The sequence below is a fragment of the Mercenaria mercenaria genome, chromosome 13 (genome assembly GCF_021730395.1).
Source record: "Mercenaria mercenaria strain notata chromosome 13, MADL_Memer_1, whole genome shotgun sequence".
In the NCBI taxonomy this organism is placed as follows: Eukaryota; Metazoa; Mollusca; class Bivalvia; order Venerida; family Veneridae; genus Mercenaria; species Mercenaria mercenaria.
The window spans coordinates 18,966,651-18,986,843 of NC_069373.1; the positions used below are offsets into that span (position 1 = coordinate 18,966,651).

General features: G+C 33.6%; 1 protein-coding gene across 2 annotated transcripts in view; it reads right to left on the bottom strand.

Annotated features, from left to right (window-relative positions):
* LOC123529511 (transient receptor potential cation channel subfamily V member 5-like) overlaps positions 1-19,581 on the bottom strand; it is a 97,493-nt gene extending 77,912 nt beyond the window's left edge. The window contains exons 1-2 of one of the 2 annotated variants that reach the window (XM_045309877.2): positions 19,303-19,581; positions 16,704-17,558 (exon numbers count right to left, since the gene is read on the bottom strand). In XM_045309877.2, coding sequence (XP_045165812.2) covers positions 16,704-16,976 — 273 coding nt within the window. In that variant the 5' untranslated portion in view covers positions 16,977-17,558; positions 19,303-19,581. The remainder of the gene's footprint in view (positions 1-16,703; positions 17,559-19,302) is intronic. The other variant, XM_045309879.2, reaches the window with a different exon arrangement.
* Positions 19,582-20,193: the final 612 nt, after the last annotated feature.

A 20,193-nucleotide genomic window follows, 5' to 3' on the forward strand; every position in this document is an offset into this window, starting at 1 on the left:
AGTGTCAGTATATGCCTCAGATGTAAGATATAACCGTATTTGAGAGCTGCAGACCTAGACATTTCAGAAATATTTTCAAAATAAGTTTCGTGTAATAAATGTTGTTTCTACGGAAGCGTGAAAGGGCCATCAGACACTAATACGTTTTAGTACGTTAAGGCTGCGGAAAGGATATGACATTGAAAAATGATAAAGTGGGTGAAAATAAAAGTCAGTTATTGGTAAAAATGCAAGAAGAATGTAAATTTTCTGCAAAGTATTGCAATGGTTTACCACCTTCTGCACAACATGTTTAATATATTTTGTAAAAATCTTATGTCAATAAATTTGTACCACTAGTCACTTTCAGAGTAGTGACTTTTTATGGATTTTTTTAGATCTTTCGCCTAAAATGTGTGGGTTAGTCCCTTTAAAAACTAGCAGAACAAATAGGAAATTTAATTGAAATAAACAGAAAATACATACTTTTTCATAAGTGATTTATAATGAGCAGACAAACTTATGAAAAAGTAATGAAGTAGTTATAGCCAAATCAATAATGTGCTGTAAATTTTGAATATGTGTTTTTTTTTTCCGTAACTTGAACAAGTTTTTACAGTAGTTTTACATTAACTGCCTCGAAAAAACAGAAATTTATAAACTAGATGCCCACGGGCAACATGTCGAGCCTGCCCTTTGACCCCTAACTGTGACCCTGACCTTTGAGATAGAGTCCATCTCATTAAGTTAAACATTCATGCTAAATATAAACAAGATTCCTAAATGCATGTCAAAGTTATGGGCCAGACAAGATCTGCTATGACCTTTGACCTCCAACTGTTACCTTGACCTTTGAGATAGGAATCTGGGGTTTGCACATGACACTCCATCTCACTGAGGATAACATTCATGCCAAATACACTCCAGGAGAACTACGTTCCAACGTAAGTCAAGTCTCATCGATATCATGTGACATACCTCAACGATGAAGCTACGGTATCGCTTCGAATGACCTTGTTGATTCACTTATTATGTGTAATTAAGCATATATTTTACGTTTTCAAAACTGAAAAGATAAGTTTGATTTGTAGAAGATATATTAGCTATTTGCAGCATTTTGCAAGATACAACGAACTAGTTACAAATACACTTATGAAAGCTACATAAATGTTGCAAGGCCGCAACGATAACATACATTATGTGACAACGTCTCACATACAGTGTTGCAAAGTCTCAGCATCATAATTACCATTTGAACTTGTAGAAAATTACACTTATTAGATAGTACGTACATGCGTACGCCGGTAATCAATACTGTATAGATAATCAGGATCGTAAAGCATTACTTCAAGAACTTTCCACATAAATTAGCTATTTCGTAACAAATGTTTTCGTCACCATGTGCAGACGTATTGCTCATTTTGTCCGCATATAATAATTATTATTACGCCGTGCAAATGTATTAGGAACCTGAGACGTCATAACTCGTAACCATACAAGGCGCAAGTGCCCTCAGGACGGATATTTCTGTCGAGTTCGTAAACACATAACTGATTTTTTTTTTTTGCATATCGTATAAAAATTAGCGTTTCATTCTGACAGATCATTTTTGTTGCATGCCGTATTTTACAAATAACAACAGAAATTTAAAAGCAGTTAGAAACACTTCATTTGCAGTACTCATTCTTATGGCAGAGCATGCACCCACAGCGCGGGAAATGAACGTCCGTAAGCCGAAGTGACGTCATTACATTCAAGTGAAGCACAATAACAAAGTTCCACTTTAGTTTTATCGTTTAAAGCGTTACGGTATGTTCTTTCCGTAAAATAACATATTTCAGACCGACAAAAATACTACATGTAAATAGGACGATGAGAAGGTCTCAAGGTACATGATATTGTCTAAGTTCACATATACAATACCATATAATATCAAAGCAGCACAAGTTGTCATAACCAGCACGAGAGCCATCGCATGGGGTGCCAGATTTTTTGGGTTTTGGGTTTTGCAGGCATTGGTAAAGTCGACGGAAAGGCCAGTCCGGTGTATTTTTCCTTATTACGTATCTAAAATTATTTCAATTGTGTTTCATTGGACTGCGATCGTGCAATATTTTTCCTTATTATATACGTTACTATAAATAGTAACAAAAAGCCGTTTAAAACGGTCATTACGGCTTCTGTTTATGTATCCATAATGGCGCAGTGCGCCTCTGGCGCCATAACCATAACGGCCCCGGGTAACCAGAACGTCAGCGCGTTTTGATGTTGACGTCATGAAGCAACATTATTTATGGCGATTGAAAGGTCGCTGAATCAGATCGATTGTCAAATATTGATGGCATTGTTGATAAAAAAGCAAAACAAATAATTCTTTGAGGTGTTTGGAAAATATATAAAATGAAAATACCAAAATAAATATGAAGTGAACGTATATGATAAAAAGTCAATAAACGGCTGGCTGTGCCTTCTAGCCGCAATGGCACACCTAGTTTCATAATGGTCCTCGGAATAAAGCCCTTGGGCGATTATAACACCAGACGTGCCATTATGGCAAGAAAGCACAACCCAGTCGTATATTAACTTCGTAGCAATTCTTCATGAAATGATTTTCTTTTCAACCCTAAATTATGCTTTATGTAAGAAAGTACAACTATCAAGGCATTTGATTTTATACAACATTTAGCCTCTTATCCAAATGGTATAGAAATTGAAAAACCCCAGTAAATGCTTGAACAAATGAAAAATGCACTTTAAACTTTTCTTACACGATTATAGGTACACGTGTGATAAACAGGTAAATAGATGGTAGAACGGTGTCTTTTAGTGATAATGGCCATAAAAGAAAATAATAGCCCTCGGGCTATTATCACCTTGGCAGGGCCATTATTACTCAAAGGCACCACTCTCCCATATATTAAACTGTACATATTGCGGACAAAGCTTTCATGTCGGAGAGTAATGTTTTCTAAACGTTTAAATGGAAAGAATCGCGTGATGTCCATGACGTCCACGCGCACGTTGCGACATCTATTTGACGTTTCAACTTGCGGAAAATATGAATGCGCGTCAGCTTGATTTGTTTATTAGACTTTCGGAGAAATTCTTCTCGTATTTCTCCTGTTTTTCGTACCAGAAAGAAAATTTAGACATAAAGTAATTACTTGATAGTAGGTATGTAATAAAAACGTTATCAACTGTGTATGTGGATATATGCACTCGTTCTTTCGCGGATAATATTGCTCCTAAAGTCGCGCAATATTACTGCTGCAGAACAAGTGCATTATATCCACATACAAAGTCAATAACCTATAAATATTGACGTTTTAGTTTTATTTCGGATGCGTTTCGTCAGTTGTGACGTCAGTTTCATGGATATCGTCATGTTTTTAAATCCTTTAACTAGGACATTTTCAGTTCCACTTGGGTTAAAGAACAATTTTTTTATCATTGATATAATGAATAATACACGTAGTAATTATAAAAAGATTTTTAGATTTGCATCGATAAATAAGCATTCATTCTTTATAAAGTCGCGCAATATTTCTCTATTTCCGCTGCAGAACGCGTGCATATACCTAGATACAAATCTAATAACCAACGATTACATGCTTACTTCAGGTTTCTTAGTTGCGTCCTGTGCTTCAAAAGAATCTTTTTACAGACTTAATAATAATTAAGGTGTGTGCATGCAATAGTATAAGTCAACTCCACGCTACCCCGTACATATTGCTAGTAAGATATCTTGGGGAAACCGTCAAATGATAATAAAAGAAACGGATAAAAAAATACTAGTACATATGTACATACTTTGAACAAAATCTGATTTTCAGTCACAGACTTGCTGGTACATTTCACTCGAATATAAATAATGTTTAGCTGCATGACTTCGATGAGTGTCAGTAACGCTTACCTATGTCGCGTTTAGAGTTAGTAACATCATCGGTTAGAATGAGGAACATCATATTAAATAAATATTGCCTGTTTATGATAAAGCAGTTGCAGTAATATATTTCTAAGATTATAACTGGCATTGCCTTTAATCGATCATTGACTGTCAGTAAGTATTGCTGTTGAAAAATGTAGTATATTTGTTTTATTCTGGAAAATAGCAAAATGCTTCTATTTTCTAAATAACAGACAACTGTTTTTAAAATTTAAATGTTTTGATAAATTTATGCGATTACTTTTAGAATCTGAATACATGTTCAAGTCAAGACATAAGTAAATATCATAAAAGTAATTGCTATATATGAAAATAATATAAGCCGTGTCATATTGAGCGATACTGTAACCAGAAGTCGTTGAGATATGTCACATGATATCGTTGAGACATGACTTACGTTGGAACGTAGTTCTCCCGGAGTGAAATATAAACAAGATTGCTCCATGCATGTCAAAGTTATGGTCCGGACAGACAGACAGAAGCACATACACCAGACAGCCATTTGGCCAACTATGTCTTCGCTTCTGCAAGCGGGCTCGACAGAAGTGTTATTCAATGTTTTTTTAATATATATTTTCTTTACATTGAAGTCCTAGGAATTATATAATGTTGTAATAGTTACATATGACATTTTATAACCTACACAGTTTCTGAGACTGCACTGTAAAAGGGTCATAACCTGACCATTAAATCATATCATTTTGTTAATTAAATAAAAACATTTTGTTAATGTCAAGATGTCATATCTGTTACATACAGCTTCTGCGAGAAATCTGTAAAACAAAATGTACAGTTTTTTTTCAGTTTTCTCAAAACTACTGTTTTTCACTTACGACTTTTTATTCATGGAATGTTGACATCTTTATATATTATTCTAACATGCTTGTTTCTGTTAAAACACGCTTAATTACGCTAAAATGACATTATGATGTCAATGTTTTTGTTGCGAACAAGAAAGAGTGCTACTATATTTTATCAAGCGCATATTAGAATCGAAACAAGGGCTCATAGAACACAAAATGTCCCCCCTGATGCATTCAGTAATTGCACAAGGAACAGAAATGATTTGGTCACTATGCACTGGATGTTTGACATACTGAACTCAAATCAATAATTATGGGTCATTTACCAGTCATAAGTAAACATGGTATCAAATGTGATATTAGACCAAAGCATTCTGTAGTTATTTGGCAAAAAAAAGTTTATAGAGGAGATGACATCATGTTGTTTGCTGGAAAAGACACTGGACAGAACAATGGCTTACTTAGAGCAGTGTACTCTAATGAGCTTAACCCTTAGCCTGCTATGTTTCTTAAATGGACTTGTCCATGATTCAATATGGGCAGTATCATTTATTATTCAAAGGGGTGTTCACTGAAAACTTACTGACTGAACAGCGAACAGTGCAGACCAAGATCTTGGTCTGCACTGGTCGCAAAGGCAGAATAACTTGCCGCCAGCAGGCTAAAGGGGATATATTCAAGACAGAGTGGTGGCTCTTATAATAATAAAATAAATGCTCTTCAATTTCTCTTGTAACCAATTATCATGAATTAAGTTTTCAGTGAAGTAAAATCCAGGAATGGCAGAGAGGAGGAAGAGTGGACAGATGGAAAAGACAGAACAATTCCAATATAAGGAAAGACTTCAATATGGAATTAAGAGGATAACAATTAAAAGTGATAGCTGTTAAATTCTTATGGTGTAGAAGTTCAAAATATTGTCAGACATTAATCCACTAATCCTAGTGTACTTTAAGTTACATGAATTTTCATAACAGATTAAAGAATTAACAAGTTACTATGTTTATAAAAAAAGTCATTTTGAATTTTTAAGTGTTATTTCTCACGATCTTTAGCAGTCTTTAACACTCTGCTACTGGAAAATGACCTTCGATACATAAAAGTACAACATAGTTGGACAATGGTGACTGCCAAACAAAGTTCAGTTTCAAACCCTTTGTCCAAGCTATAATTGTTATAATTACTAATTCATGGATTATAATCTATTCAATGTTGTATATCATGAGGGGTGTTTCACATTTCCTAACCTCTCATGATCAGACTATTTCAACTGAGTCTGCTATCATTTTGTTTGGTTGCATTCTATGGTGTCAAATGATATGCCTGTAGATTTAGTCGAAAATTCTAAGATTTTCATTTCCAATATATGTATTATGTACTAATATTTTCCTATAAACGTGTTAAAAACTTTGAATGAACATGATTTTAAAGCTTCCCTTTTGAGGTTAATTGACTATGATGACATATTATCTAAAACAAACAGCACCTATTCATACGGACTGTTTATTTTAAAATTCATGAATGAAATCAAACAATAACTGGCCATTATTCGTACCATAACTTTACTGACCAATCAATAGCGTTAGCCAAAATTATGTTACGGCTTTATTTGAATGATTAACCTTTAGCCTGCTGGTGGCAAGTGATTCTGCCTCGGTGACCAGTGAAAATCAAGATCTGACTGCACGTCCGCGCGGTCTGTAATGTTCGCTATTCAGTTAGTAAATTTTCAGTGAACAGCCCTTCAAATAATAAATGATATTGCCCAAACTGAATGATAGATCAGTCCATTTTAGAAATTTAGCAGGGTAACGGTTAAAAACTTGTGAAATGGCTCAAAGAAGATAAAAGTAAGCACCCTAAGACACAGATAAAATTAGCATCCATGAACCATTGATTTTCTCAATTCAGTAGCATATTATTGGTGCTTTTTTTTCTGTCAAAGAGCATAGATTTTTTTCATTAAAAGAGCAAATCAACAGGGGCAGAACAAGCATTTTGGGTAAGGTGGTAATTCATACTTAAGTTCATTTTTGTTTGATACATCTGGGGCCGTATTCATAAAGTATCTTAAGTATAAGTATAAGAAATTGATTATTTACTTAAGTATTAATTAGGTAAGAAATTTATTTTACTTAAGTATATTTGTTATTCATAAAACAACTTAATAAGTAATTCTTGGCTTTTATTGTGGACGAAAACATTAAAAAAGACAACATTAATTTCAGACAGATACAACACGCACAATTATGTTTAAAGTGCTTTTATCTGAAAAACAACACTTTAATCGTACTCACGATGCCATTTTGTTTTCTGACTCAAGTCATTTCTTACGTATCTTAAGTTTAAGCTGTTTTATGAATAGGACTTAAAGTTTTTTACTTAGACTTAAGCTGAAATCACCACAAACTTAAGTAAAATCTTCAACTTAAGTCAAAACTTATACTTAAGATGCTTTATGAATACGGCCCCTGGAGACATTACCATAACTGTTATGCTCTGTTCACTCCCTGTGGTATAAATAATGCTAAATAAGACATGCATGCATAAAGCAAGGTGAAAATTTCGTGCATTTAGCTTTTCATTTGTATATACTGGTAGATATCCAACTCCCTTTATAGTGATTATGTTACATGAGCAGAAAGTTTTGTTTGTTGCCTGGACTATACTGAAGGTGGTTGTCATATAATTGCATAGACAAAGTACAAAAAACAAATGCTTGACAGATTTCATTAACTGATAGACAGATAACTTTTAATACCTCCAATACTGAAGAGCACAACATATGTACATGAAACAAATATGATCATATATGTACAGACACAGAACAACAAATACATTAAGACATGATATGACAATCACCATTAAGACCATTATAGAATGCTACATCACAATAAGATGTTTTACATACCATTAATGACCAAGTGACCTAACACGTATGTAAAAAGTGTCGAGTTAAAGTTATATTTTTGACATCAATACTTACATATGATATTTTGTTTCAGAAGACAAATAAACTAAGATCATATCAGACACATCTGGCGTAAGAACATTAGAGGTATCCTATCACAGCTGCCTTTACATACTAGAGTCGATACAGTAATTTGATACTCTATATGATACAATATTACTTACAAAAACTGATACAATATTACTTACAAGCATACACAGCAATACATACAGTAATTATTCACTAGCCAACCTATCTGAGACTTGGAACGAAAACGAAAGTCAAGTCAAAATTTGATTGACCGAGAGATGTAATTTTATACTGTTTACACTGAGAAAAAAAAAGGAAATAAAACAACAATGAACTAAGACTTTTACCAAAATCTTCACTCGAAACGAAAAAGTAAGAATATGGAAAAGTCTTTTACATAATTATACTTTACTGCATGATCTTAAAATGTTTTTTTTTGTTCATATGGAGAACTAGCATTGTAAGAATACTAAAAATTATATGACCTTTGATACGCGATGAACAGTCGTTCGCACAATAAAGCAATCGTTAATACAGTTCCTTAAGCAACCATGTATAAAATCATTTATCAAATTTAAATGTCTATTTCATCATACGTAACAGGAGTTTGGCAGCATTATAATACTTTAAGCTGTACCCGTCTGATTCAGCGGACATTTTGATATAAAACCAGCATTGTTCCTTAGGACGCAATGAAAATGTATGTGCAAATTTTGCGACACCGTGTTGCGTTATGACAGTATCCCAGAGTTCCAATTGAAAGGAGCTGTTCTTTGCACAGTAGCAAATTAAATGTACTGTGAGGTCTTCTGTTAGATATCCACACTTGTGACATTTCTGAGCAAACGATCTAGAGAAGTATTTTCCAATTAAGTCCATAAGAAAGGTACACATAAACAATAACTTAGGATTCCTTTTAGCAATCAACCACAACATACACTGGCGTTCAAACATTATCAACCATTGGCAAGTAATATCAGAAATACTGTCCTGGATATGCGTTACTCGTTGAGCAGTTTCAAATCGTAATACAGCATTTTTCAAAATAGTTTTCCAAGCGTATTTGGAAGGGAAACAAGATGATCTCATATATTCTTCCAGGAAACTCTCTAAACCGTACTTTTGAAGAAGTCTGTATGCCTCTGGGATGAAACGATGTCTTTGTGTATCAAAATTTACAAATCTTATCAATCTTTGCATGAAAATCTGTTTGGCTAAATACCTGCTCGGGAGATTGCACAGTAGACCGAGAAACTGGAGCTTTTTATAATCAACAATAGTCTCAATAGGGTTCAAGTTTATGGTACTTAAGCAAAATTCTGTATTAGTATTTGGTCTAAGTCGTTGCATTGATTTCACACAAAATCTGTGAGCTCTCTCCAAAGATAACATGTCAGTTGCTGAATATGTATTCCACAGTTCGCATCCATATAGAGCCTTTGGTAGAACGACTGAATTATATATGATAGTGGTTAATAATATATAATGTGTATTTCAAACAAATTTAATTTACCGACAGGTTGATATAAGTATCCATTTATATAATTGTGTTTGCCGAAGTATATGCGGTGTTAGTGACATCTATGCCCTTACAGAAGCAAGCCTCTGTGGCGTACATGCTGCGTATTTGCTGTGTATATGCCGCGAACACAGTAGTACGCCAGAGGAGTACATTTTACATACATCGCATGCCGCGTACATGCCGTGTACTATTTCGACGAGTACACAGCATGTACGCAGGAGGTCACTAGTACACTTCAAGTACGCAGCACAGACTCTGAAAATTTAAGGAGTACACTGCCTGTACGCAGGAGGGACTTGTACAAGAAAATAGTACCTGCATGTACACCGCAGATACTTTGAAATTTGTGCAGTACACTTCATATACGCGGGAAAGACTTGTACAATTTCTTTTGGCATTTATATAGTTTTTTTTTTATAAGTTAAAGTCTGAAGTAAACTTCATATACGCGGGAGGGACTTCATGCAGGAAGGATTTGTACATTTTTTTTTTTTGGAAGCAAGAACTTGATTTCCGAGTAACTTTTATCTTAATAGCATAGAATAGTTCAGATTACCGGTATTCTAAACAATAAAAATTTGCCAAAACTATTTGCAATGTTCATTTGTGAAGCTTACATCTTAGTGATTTCTGAGCTGCACCTTGCATGCAGTGTAAAAATATATTCTTTTTCATTTTGAATTAATCCTGGAGCTTTCTAACTTGGATAATTGAAACGCTTATTTGAACTTCGTTGCATTACATTTTGTAATACATGAAATAATTACCAAGATAATGCCTCAACAGCGCCCGAATGAGAAGATTAATAGCTCTCACTGTTATTTGAATACTCTTAAGCAAAACACCACTCTATCATGTTTTATAAAGGCTTTAATGCTCATTATGTTAACTCATTAAGGCCTCACCAAATTAAAAAGTTGTTCATCGGATTTGCCGCTCGTATATTTTCAGAACGTTTTGGCTAATTGCGCTTGCCCCATTGGAAAAAATCAATCAAATTTTTTGGTGCACTACTTTTTACGGACATAAAAGTGTATAAATGCTTATATAATTCCAGTCCTAGATTGTTCTCAGATGGATTTTAATCAAAATAAATACATACTACGCACACATTGTCTATAATAAATCATAACACTTATATTTAGTTGCATTAAAGTTGTTTCCCCTTGATGCAGTTACGCCATTTTCTTCAAAAGTTTACCAAATTACATGCTACAAAAATTGATTTATTTCATTGAAAAGTGGATGGAGAAAAGCATACTAATTCATTTGATAACATCAATCTACATTATTTTGGTAAGGGTAAATACTTATTGATGCATGTCACTTATCTTTTTTCTGTTTTTTTCTGTCCAAAATGAATCAGCATTTGCATACGAAAGTTGGTGGGGTAAGGAATTTACATTATCACAGCAGTTTCGCCACAAGAGTACACAGCATGTATGCAGCAGGAGTACACAGCATGTACACCGCAGGACTCGGGCCAGGAGTACACAGCATGTACGCCGCAGGAGTACACAGCATGTACGCCGCAGGAGTACACAGCATGTACGCCGCAGGGGTAGTACACCGCAGGCTCATTTGCATGTGAAAAGTGTATGTGCCGCGTACATGCTGCGTACTATTTCTCGCATACTAAATTCCTCCAGCGTACATCCTGTGTACTATGTAGTCCACAGCATGTACGCAGCAAGTAGTACGCGGCAGAGCTCATTTGCATGTCAAAAGTGTACTACAAACGTACTATCGGTGTATGTGCGGTGTATATCCTGCGTACTATTGATTTCAGTACTCATCATGTACGCATCATATACGCTGTATGTACACAGCAAGAGTACGCAGCAGGCCTTTTTCTTCTGTAAGGGTGAAAATAATGAATGAAAAACATGGAAGATTGTTCTGGTAAAATATGTTCATTTTTATGTAATTACATTCAAGCCTTAAAACTGAAAAATAACTATTTCTTTTGTTGATTTAATTTTTTTTGTGTAAGTCTGTAAAATTCACACTTTTTGACCAACTGCCATTTGCAATTAAATCTAAAGGAAACAACTAGGGTCAAGAAATGAATATATTATAATGTCTTACTGATATAGATGCAGCTGCATAAATAGAATATATAATTGTAAAATGAACTTGTAACAACTGTTGGTAATTAAATGAACAACATTTTTACCAACAAATTACCTGTCCCATACATGTTTTACCATACTGCCCTTTACTATTCTGTACTACTAGATACTTAAATTATTCTCAAAGAGTTCAATTATCCATCTTTGAAAAAAAACTGCCACTTGTAAAGAAATAAAAAAAAAGCAATTTTCAGGATAGCTGAAAACAAACTGGGATATTGTTGCAAATGCATCAAAACAGATCTTTGAAAAAAGTGAATTTTCACAGGTGTTGCACTGTCCAAAAGTGTGGCCTTTTCATGCAGTCAGTTGCCCAAATCAAGGCATATAAATGTAAAATGACCCTAATTTTACATTATATTCTTTTTTCTTTTATATTATGTTTTTATGATAAATCATAATACACTTGCTGTTAATTTTTCATGTAAAGCAATGCTCGGTGATGTTTAGATTTCTTGTAAAATATGTCGATGTAAATGTTAACCTGCTAATCTTACAAACTGACACAAAGTAAAGCTTTACTGGTACTGACGATAAACCCGGATAGATGATAAAGTCGACCACTTTGGAAATATTCGATTACAATCGGTTATTTATAAAATTGAACACACCATCTAATAGTTTCCACTTACAACACCAACTGGTGTAAATAAAAACAAAATTGGTAAATATTCTGTATAAAAATGACTTACATTTATCTGTATAAAAAATATTTATCCAAAATTACTGGGGAAGAGGGTGTTTTTTGCGCATGTTCACTGTCGCCACATGAAGGCCTGACATTGGGTCACTTTTCATTACTTGATCAGGAATGACTGTTTTTTGGGGAAAGTTTCAATATAATACTACAAAGAAAATTTTGTAAATGACAAAGTGGTCAAATTTATCATCAGTCAACCTGCGTAAGTCCCTATTTTACTAACCCCTTTCAGGGCCTCACTTCGTGTGAGTTTGCTAACTAAATATAAATTTGAATTATGTAAAGTTTTCAGCAGATGTTAAGCTTTATTTTGATACCGACCATTGATTACAAATTGCAGAAATAAAAAAGTTACAGGTAAAAAACCTCATTTTCTGTTTGGGTTTATCATCAGTACCAGTACATCAAATTCTTACTGTGTGATTGACGCAACAAGTAACTAAAGTTACTAAAACGCTCTAAGAGTGTTCTTACAAAACAACAAAAAAAAAAAACCGTCTGGAAGTCAATGATGACTGAATCTTTTCTTTTTTTCTAATAACTTCCATGAAATAATATTTTTTTACATTTTTCATGCTCCTTTTAACTTTTAGCCTGCTGGTGGCAAGTGATTCTATCTTTGCGACCAGTGCTGACCAAGATTGGCCTGCATGTTAGATAATTAGTGGTGCTGCCCATACTGAATGATGGACCAGTTCATTTTAGAAATTTAGCAGGGATATTAAAAGGTTAAAACAGGAGCATTTTTCAACACTTGCACAATAAATAGTTAGTTATATACATTGATTTTCTGGGGGAGAACAAAATCGTTGAAATATTGATTAGTCACTCTAAAGATAAAACTGTCCTGGTAATTTCAGTTTACTATTAGGCTAGCAACAATGATTTTTATGTTTGTTCCGGCAGGTAATGGCCCTACTTTTCATTATAGGATCATTTTCATCCTTTCATTTGTATGTTACATAAAAAGAACCGACAACAAGAAAAAAATATAGATTGTTGTAAATTGAGTTTCTTTTTGCATTTGATATACATTTCTGGTTTCATATCTGGGTCCCCGACATGATTTCACCTATTAAGTTTTCAAAGGGGAGTTAAAACTGAAACTGGAAAAAAGTTTTTAAATTAATCAAGTGCCCACATAGCTTTACGTGTTCATATAACAAACAAGAGCTGTCGGAGGACAGCAACGCTCGACTATTCAACAGCCTTGTCAATTGAATTAATACGAGTCGAAAAAGGGGCATAATTTTAAAATGGAAAAAGGGTTAGGAAACCCTTCACAGTGCTTACGCCATAAAGTGAACAATGCATGAAGTTTCAACCCTTTTCCCATAGGTGGATACTAAAAAACCCACTTAAAACAAAAATTTAAACCCAAAAACTGCTAAGTCGAAAAAGGGCAAATTTTGGAAAAATCAAATAGAGTTAGGGACCTACACATGCATGACAGTGAACAAGGGTGAAGTTAAATCCATTCCCATTAGGGGGTACTGAGATCCAGCTTACATACAAAATCTAACCAAAGAATTTCAAAAGTCGAAAAAGGGGGAAATTTTTTGTAAAAAAAAGAAAAATAGATTTAGGAACCGTGCAATGTAGGTCATTTTATCACAGTGGAAAGTGGTGAATTTAAATCCATTTCCCACGGGGGGTTCTGAATACCAGCTTACATACAAAACCTTAACCAAGAATTTTGAGTCGAAAAGGGGGCAAATTTTGTAAGAAAGCAAAATGGGGTTAGGGAAACCCTTTACAATGTGGGTCTTTTAATCCAGTGAATAAGTTTGAAGTTCAACCATTCCCACAATGGTTACTGAATACAGTTACATAAAAAAACCTAAACCAAATCGGGACGCGGACTCTGACGAGGGGTGAGTCCAAAATCTACTTTTCTTTAATAGCGAGCTAAAAATTCCACACATCACAACATCAAAATGTTAAACAATGTAGCAACTTCTAAAAATATAAAAAAATTAAAATTTTTATACTTTTTAATTAGGTATTGAACAAAATTTAAAACTTCCTTTCATACTGGTGATTTACAGAGTATATAGATTTTTTACTAGTTTGCAAATTAAGCAAGGACCATTAGCTTCAGAGAAAAAGATTTTCAAAGTTTTTTCCCTATTAAAATTTTGTACATAAGAAACAGAAGATCCACCCATCGCAGCCATGCTGTTTTTAGGAATTAATTTCATTTTAGCTAATATCTTTTTATCATTCTTAGCAAAACATTTTGAAGTTTGATCGTCTGTTTCAAAGGAGAAGATTTTTGCAGTTTTCACTATATATATATTCGAAAACAATGTTATTCAGCAAATCAAGTTGGTTTTAAACTCCTTTATCATCGAGTAACAATTCATCCCCCCCCCCCCACTCCACCATTCAGTGATTGAACTATTCATCTGTCTGTCTGTACAAACCACATTTTACCGTTTCACCTACAGCAAACAATAACAACCTGATCTAGTTCATACTCACATTCAACATTCCTTGTGGCAAAACCTACAACCTACAAACTGACCTATTTTTAAATGACCCTGACCCTTATATCACCTTCACCTTCAACATAAAACCTTCATAAACAACATTTTTGGTCCTACAAACCCACAAAAATGACCCAATTTAGTTCATACTCACATTCAACAAATCTTGTCGCAAGACCTGCAAACTGACCTGAATATAGATGACCTTGACCTTCCTATGATAAAAACAACATCTTGGGTCATTATACACCGAGGGAGGGGCATAATTTTGCACTTTAAAAAAAGGCAGCTCCATATTTTTAAAGATTTTTTTCTTTCTGTTGCTACAGCAACCATGCAGTAAGTTCTGCAAGGACCTGCTTCATATCAATAGGTAGTTTGGTGGAGAATCACCATAGGATCATTAGCATGTAGTTTCAGCAATGTAATTTAAAGCATTTTCTTATGGAAGAACAACAGAAAATAGAAATAGACAAAAACTGATCACAAATAGTTCACCACTGAGCCTTCAGTAACAGTTGAGCTAACAAAATATTCGACAATAGACACTGCTTTTCTTATGATAAGGCATACCATTGTGCTGGAAGTATTTACCTGGCACTCACTAATCTCTGCCAATATAATTATTATGTTGTGGTGTTTCCATAATTTAATACAAAAGATCTAAATACAAACATAAGCAATAACAAGAGCTGTCCATAAGACAACACGCTTCACTATTCAGCGATTTGACAGTAAAATGAATTTATGTCTCAATAAGAGACCTACATAAAAGGAAGACACACCAAGATATAAAAAGACCCTACTACAAAGAGGGGTTAAAGGTCAAGTATGGAAGGGGTACAGACATTTTTTTATTTTGATGGAATTAAATTATATCAGAAAAAACAGTCCAAGAAACTAAATGCACATAAAATATAAAGACTTTGCTAAACTCAAATTATATTAATATTTATTTTTTATTTATTTTTATTTTATTTATTTTTTTATTTTATCATTATTTTAGCAGATGATGATGATAAAGACACATTTTTAAGTTTCGAGTCATTATCTTATATTGTACTAAAGTTATATCCAGAAAGCAAAGATTGCCAAAACACTTCAAGTATGAAAGGGGCATAATTCTGTCAAAAATACAATAATAGTTATGGGGATTGTAACAACATAATGTCATGCAGATGATGATTATAAAAAATATTTTTAATTTCAAGTCATTATCTTTTAATGTACCAATATATGTCTATAAACGAAGCTTTCAAAAGAATTTATTTAAATTTAAATAACATGAAAATAATTCCAAGTATAACAACTTGGTGACCTTGACCTTGGGTATAATGGGCCCAGCCCCTGCACATACTTTGTTTGCATGCTGAACAATGTTAATGTGAAGTTACAGTACGATATTAGCAATAGTAACAAAGAAAAACAAAGGTTGCCGAAAAAACTTTAACCAAGAAAGCTTACGCCGATGCCGGGGCGATAGAATAGCACCCCTATTCTCAGAATAGTGGAGCTAAAAAGGAGTTGTGGTTTACAGGTATATCTTTTAGATCTTAGATGTTTCAAGGATTTCTCAGCTATATTTTCTGTAAAGATTCACTCGTAAACTAAACTATGCTGAATACTAACTAGTTTATTTCTTTCAACATATGAGCCACACCATGGTAAAACCAACATAGTGCATTTGCGGTCTGGATCCATGCTGGCCGCAAATGCACTATGCTGGTTTTCTCATGGTGCTGCTCAATTATGAACATTCGAAGACTGCTGTTGAATGCTGCCTTACTCCCTCTCTAATTTGTTATGCAGACAAAACATAAAGAAATAAGACAATCTGATGTTGTCAGACATAAGATTCAAACCAATAATCCTAATTTTAGCAGCTTAAACTTGTAAACCACACAGTCATCTGCTAATATATGATACATACACATTCTGTTTTCGTTTAGTTGTAATTATAAATAACATCTTGATAAGCACTCGGACACTGACAATCAACTCACAGAGATCTATGAAATATTCATGAGTGCGAAGTAAATAATTTACAATACACAATATCGGAATTTATGCCAGACTACTTAAAAGTTCTGAAAACTAGATTAAATCCTAGATGTAAGTGAAAATACAATTTTTTTAATATACATGTACCAACCGTTTTCATTGCCTCCCTTTGTCTAAGCCATTTGATATAATCTATTCTTTCAACAGTCTTCCCTTTTCCACCATTGTACAAATATGGACCAATTTCGCGTCGTGCAATTTCTTGTACTGCTACAACACCACCTTTACGATAGGCTTCCACGAGTTTACCACCCCTGTTGAGATCTGCGAATTTGTACATTGGGTTCCGTTCCACTTCCCTATTCTGTTCCTGCCACGCTGAGTCCGGATCCTCTACTGGCTTCTTTTTGATTATATTACCCATTTTGAATAATAACACTACCACTGAACACGATTTAGACAGACAAACTTTAGGATATGAAATTCTGAAATATTTTCTCTCTGTCAGAACCAAATTCTTACCAAATGTTGAAAACAAATAAATTTAGAATTGGCCAGAATTCCAGACTATCAATTTAATAATGAAAATCCTGCGACTTTCAACGCACAATTCTTATCGCAATTTCAATTTCCGTTAACACTACTGAAAAGAAAACCTCACTCAAAATATGTGAAATAGCTTTGTGATTTTTATGATACTTTTCAAACATTTCTGTTTTTACACAAAATTTATTAGTTACAAACTACTTATATTAAAATCGAATAATTCCATTCCGTAATTTTTTTTCGTAACTCTCTATGACTATATTTATAAATCCATTCAAGATGCTTATCAAATCGGAACTCCTTATTCATTGTTATTTCGTTGTTTTTTATATTCTTTTGCACTAAAAACTTTTAACCGTATTCACAATTCGCTACGTAATCTCCGCAAATTAGCTGATCCACTAGCGGCTTCTTGTATATCTGTAATCAGAGGTCTTTCACAATCTGTTACCAAACGCACCTGAAAAAGAATACAATTGTCAATTACTGAAAAATCAGTATCAATAAATCCATAGTCCATGACTGTAATACACGGTTTTTGACATTTTAAAGGTACATGTACTCATCTACAACTGCAGCATAAAACAATTCTTAGTCAGAAAACAAAGAAGAAAAAAAAAAACTGGTGCAAAACTATGAAAATACCTATTAAAAGATTTAGGCCTCTGTGCCACAGATGGATAATTGGAGAGTTATTTCAATTTAGTCTTCGCCCAAAATCTGTTGAGTACTTTAATCTGGTCAACAATTCTATCAATAACCAGTACAAAAATATTTGTTGTTGTTTAACAATACACTTGATCTTAAAGCCTACTTCAATAATAAAAGTTTATAAACAATCTGACCTTTCAGTTGATCTTTATCATTACATGCTTAACATATTAAAGTAAGCAAGCAACTGAAAGGGAAATCAGGATAATAGAAAAATGTACGAAAATTGATGTTAGTTTATTGTTATCTTTCATTCAAAGTATTTTGTACATTTTTCTTGTAAGACTGTATCGCATAAATGAAATATTGTAACTGTCTTTTGATAAAACAGCCTGATGGCAAAACAAGAAATATTAATATAATAACCCAATATATAGAATTTAACCCTTATTGTGCTGATTTTGCCTTTGGGACCAGTTTAGATCATCTGTGCAGTCTGATCATGTTCTGCACTGTTCGCCATTCAGCCAGTATCGTTTTGGTAAGCATTCCTTCTAACAGTTAGAATGGTATTGTCCAAACTGAAAGATGGACACGTTCATTCTAGAAATTTAACAAGGTAAGGGTTAAAACCAGATCATTCTTATTTTCAGTGAAAAATATTACTTTGATGACAAGAAATTTCGTGGTTCGGGTCAAATGGCTATTTGGTGGGGATAATGAATTGTGGATTTCACCTTCTTAACCCTTCCCATGCTACATTTCTATAATGAGCTTGTCTATTTTTCAATTTAGACAGTACCATTAATTATTAAAAGGGATGCATACCAAATAGCTACTGACTGAACAGCGAACAGTGCAGGTCATGATCAGTCTAAAGATAAGATAAATTTTATTTTGAGTCGGCAAGATAAGTAATAATACAACATAAGCTCTCTAGGTACTTTTGAACCGACTATGGATGTGCAGGCTGATCAGGATCTGCACTCGTCGCAAAGGCAGAATCAATCGTGTCCAGCATCAAAATGATCTGTGAATTGTTTCAAACCACGAAATCCATTAAAATTTGCCCACCATTAATACAACTGAAATTGTCCATAATACAAGTATGTGTGGCACTTTAAACTGAAAAGCTATGTAAAGTATCATTTCTATAAAATAATGCCTTGCATTTTAACATTTAAATTAGCTTTAATATTTTTTGCAAGGAATGAACCAACACTACGAAAACTGCCACTCTACAGTCTACTATATTACATCCTTCACCCTTCAATTTTTATAACTTATGATTAATTACTAATTTACAAATGAAGAAAATATGGTAATAAATTTAATAATAAGTGTTTCATTTCAGTTTAAATAAAAACCTTTCTATTTTATAAAATTATGTTTATTAAAAACAGCTGCCTATGTTTAACTAGGGGGTGGTGGAGGGGAATATATCTATGGTGAATTTGTCCTATAAAACTCTGAAAAAACTGCAACTGTAACGATCGAAACAGTATCTTTATCCAGTTGTTACCTTTACTAAATAATGTAATTTACACTCTTACCTATTATATGACTTTCAACCTAAGTACTGTTTAAAATATCCATATTTTTATCATTTAACACATTTCGTTATATATATATCCATAAAATTAGCACTTTTTCTGATATTCCTATATATTCATAATAATTCATATCTATATTTACATTATAATTCGAACTACAATTAACTCCTTCACCCAGCAGTATTGGTCTTCAACTGTTTATACTGTATCTATCTAAATGTGAAATGGACTGAAAGAAAATTCAATAATTTTTCCGTTAACCGTTAACCGAGTGCAGTCGTTATTTCATTTTGCTGTAATTATTCTTGTGGTATCAGGCTTAGACGTCTATTTCAACATTTCTTAACAAATATCAATACAGCAATCACTATTTGAAATGCCTTATCATAAACGAAATTCCTTATTATCATTTGCAAATGGTATATAATCCTTTGTGAAATTGTCGTAATGTTTACTGAATTCATTACACAAAATCAACTCAAGTCTTGAGATTTGACTTCAACCGGTCACCCTGCTGATTTATTTCCTGTAGGAGTGAAATCTTGATAGGTTAATCACATAACGTTGATAATCTTTGTCTTAAAGCGAACCAGTTCACCCAATCTACTTACTGACTGCCCTACATCTTTAACAAAGCATTATTTGTTGATAGGTAAATTTCTGTGTTGTCATTTTTTCGAATCCCTATAATAACCAGTAAAGCTGTACGCTAATCCTATTGTATATAACTGGGTGGGGAGAGAATACAAATATGCTTAAAAGTGTCATATAAAAATAATCATTTAGCTTTATCAGATAATAATCAGTTCCTATAAAATATGAAGTGTTAACTGAAACCAACTACACCCCATGACAAAACCGTCACTATATAAAGTGTCGACAACCTGTAGA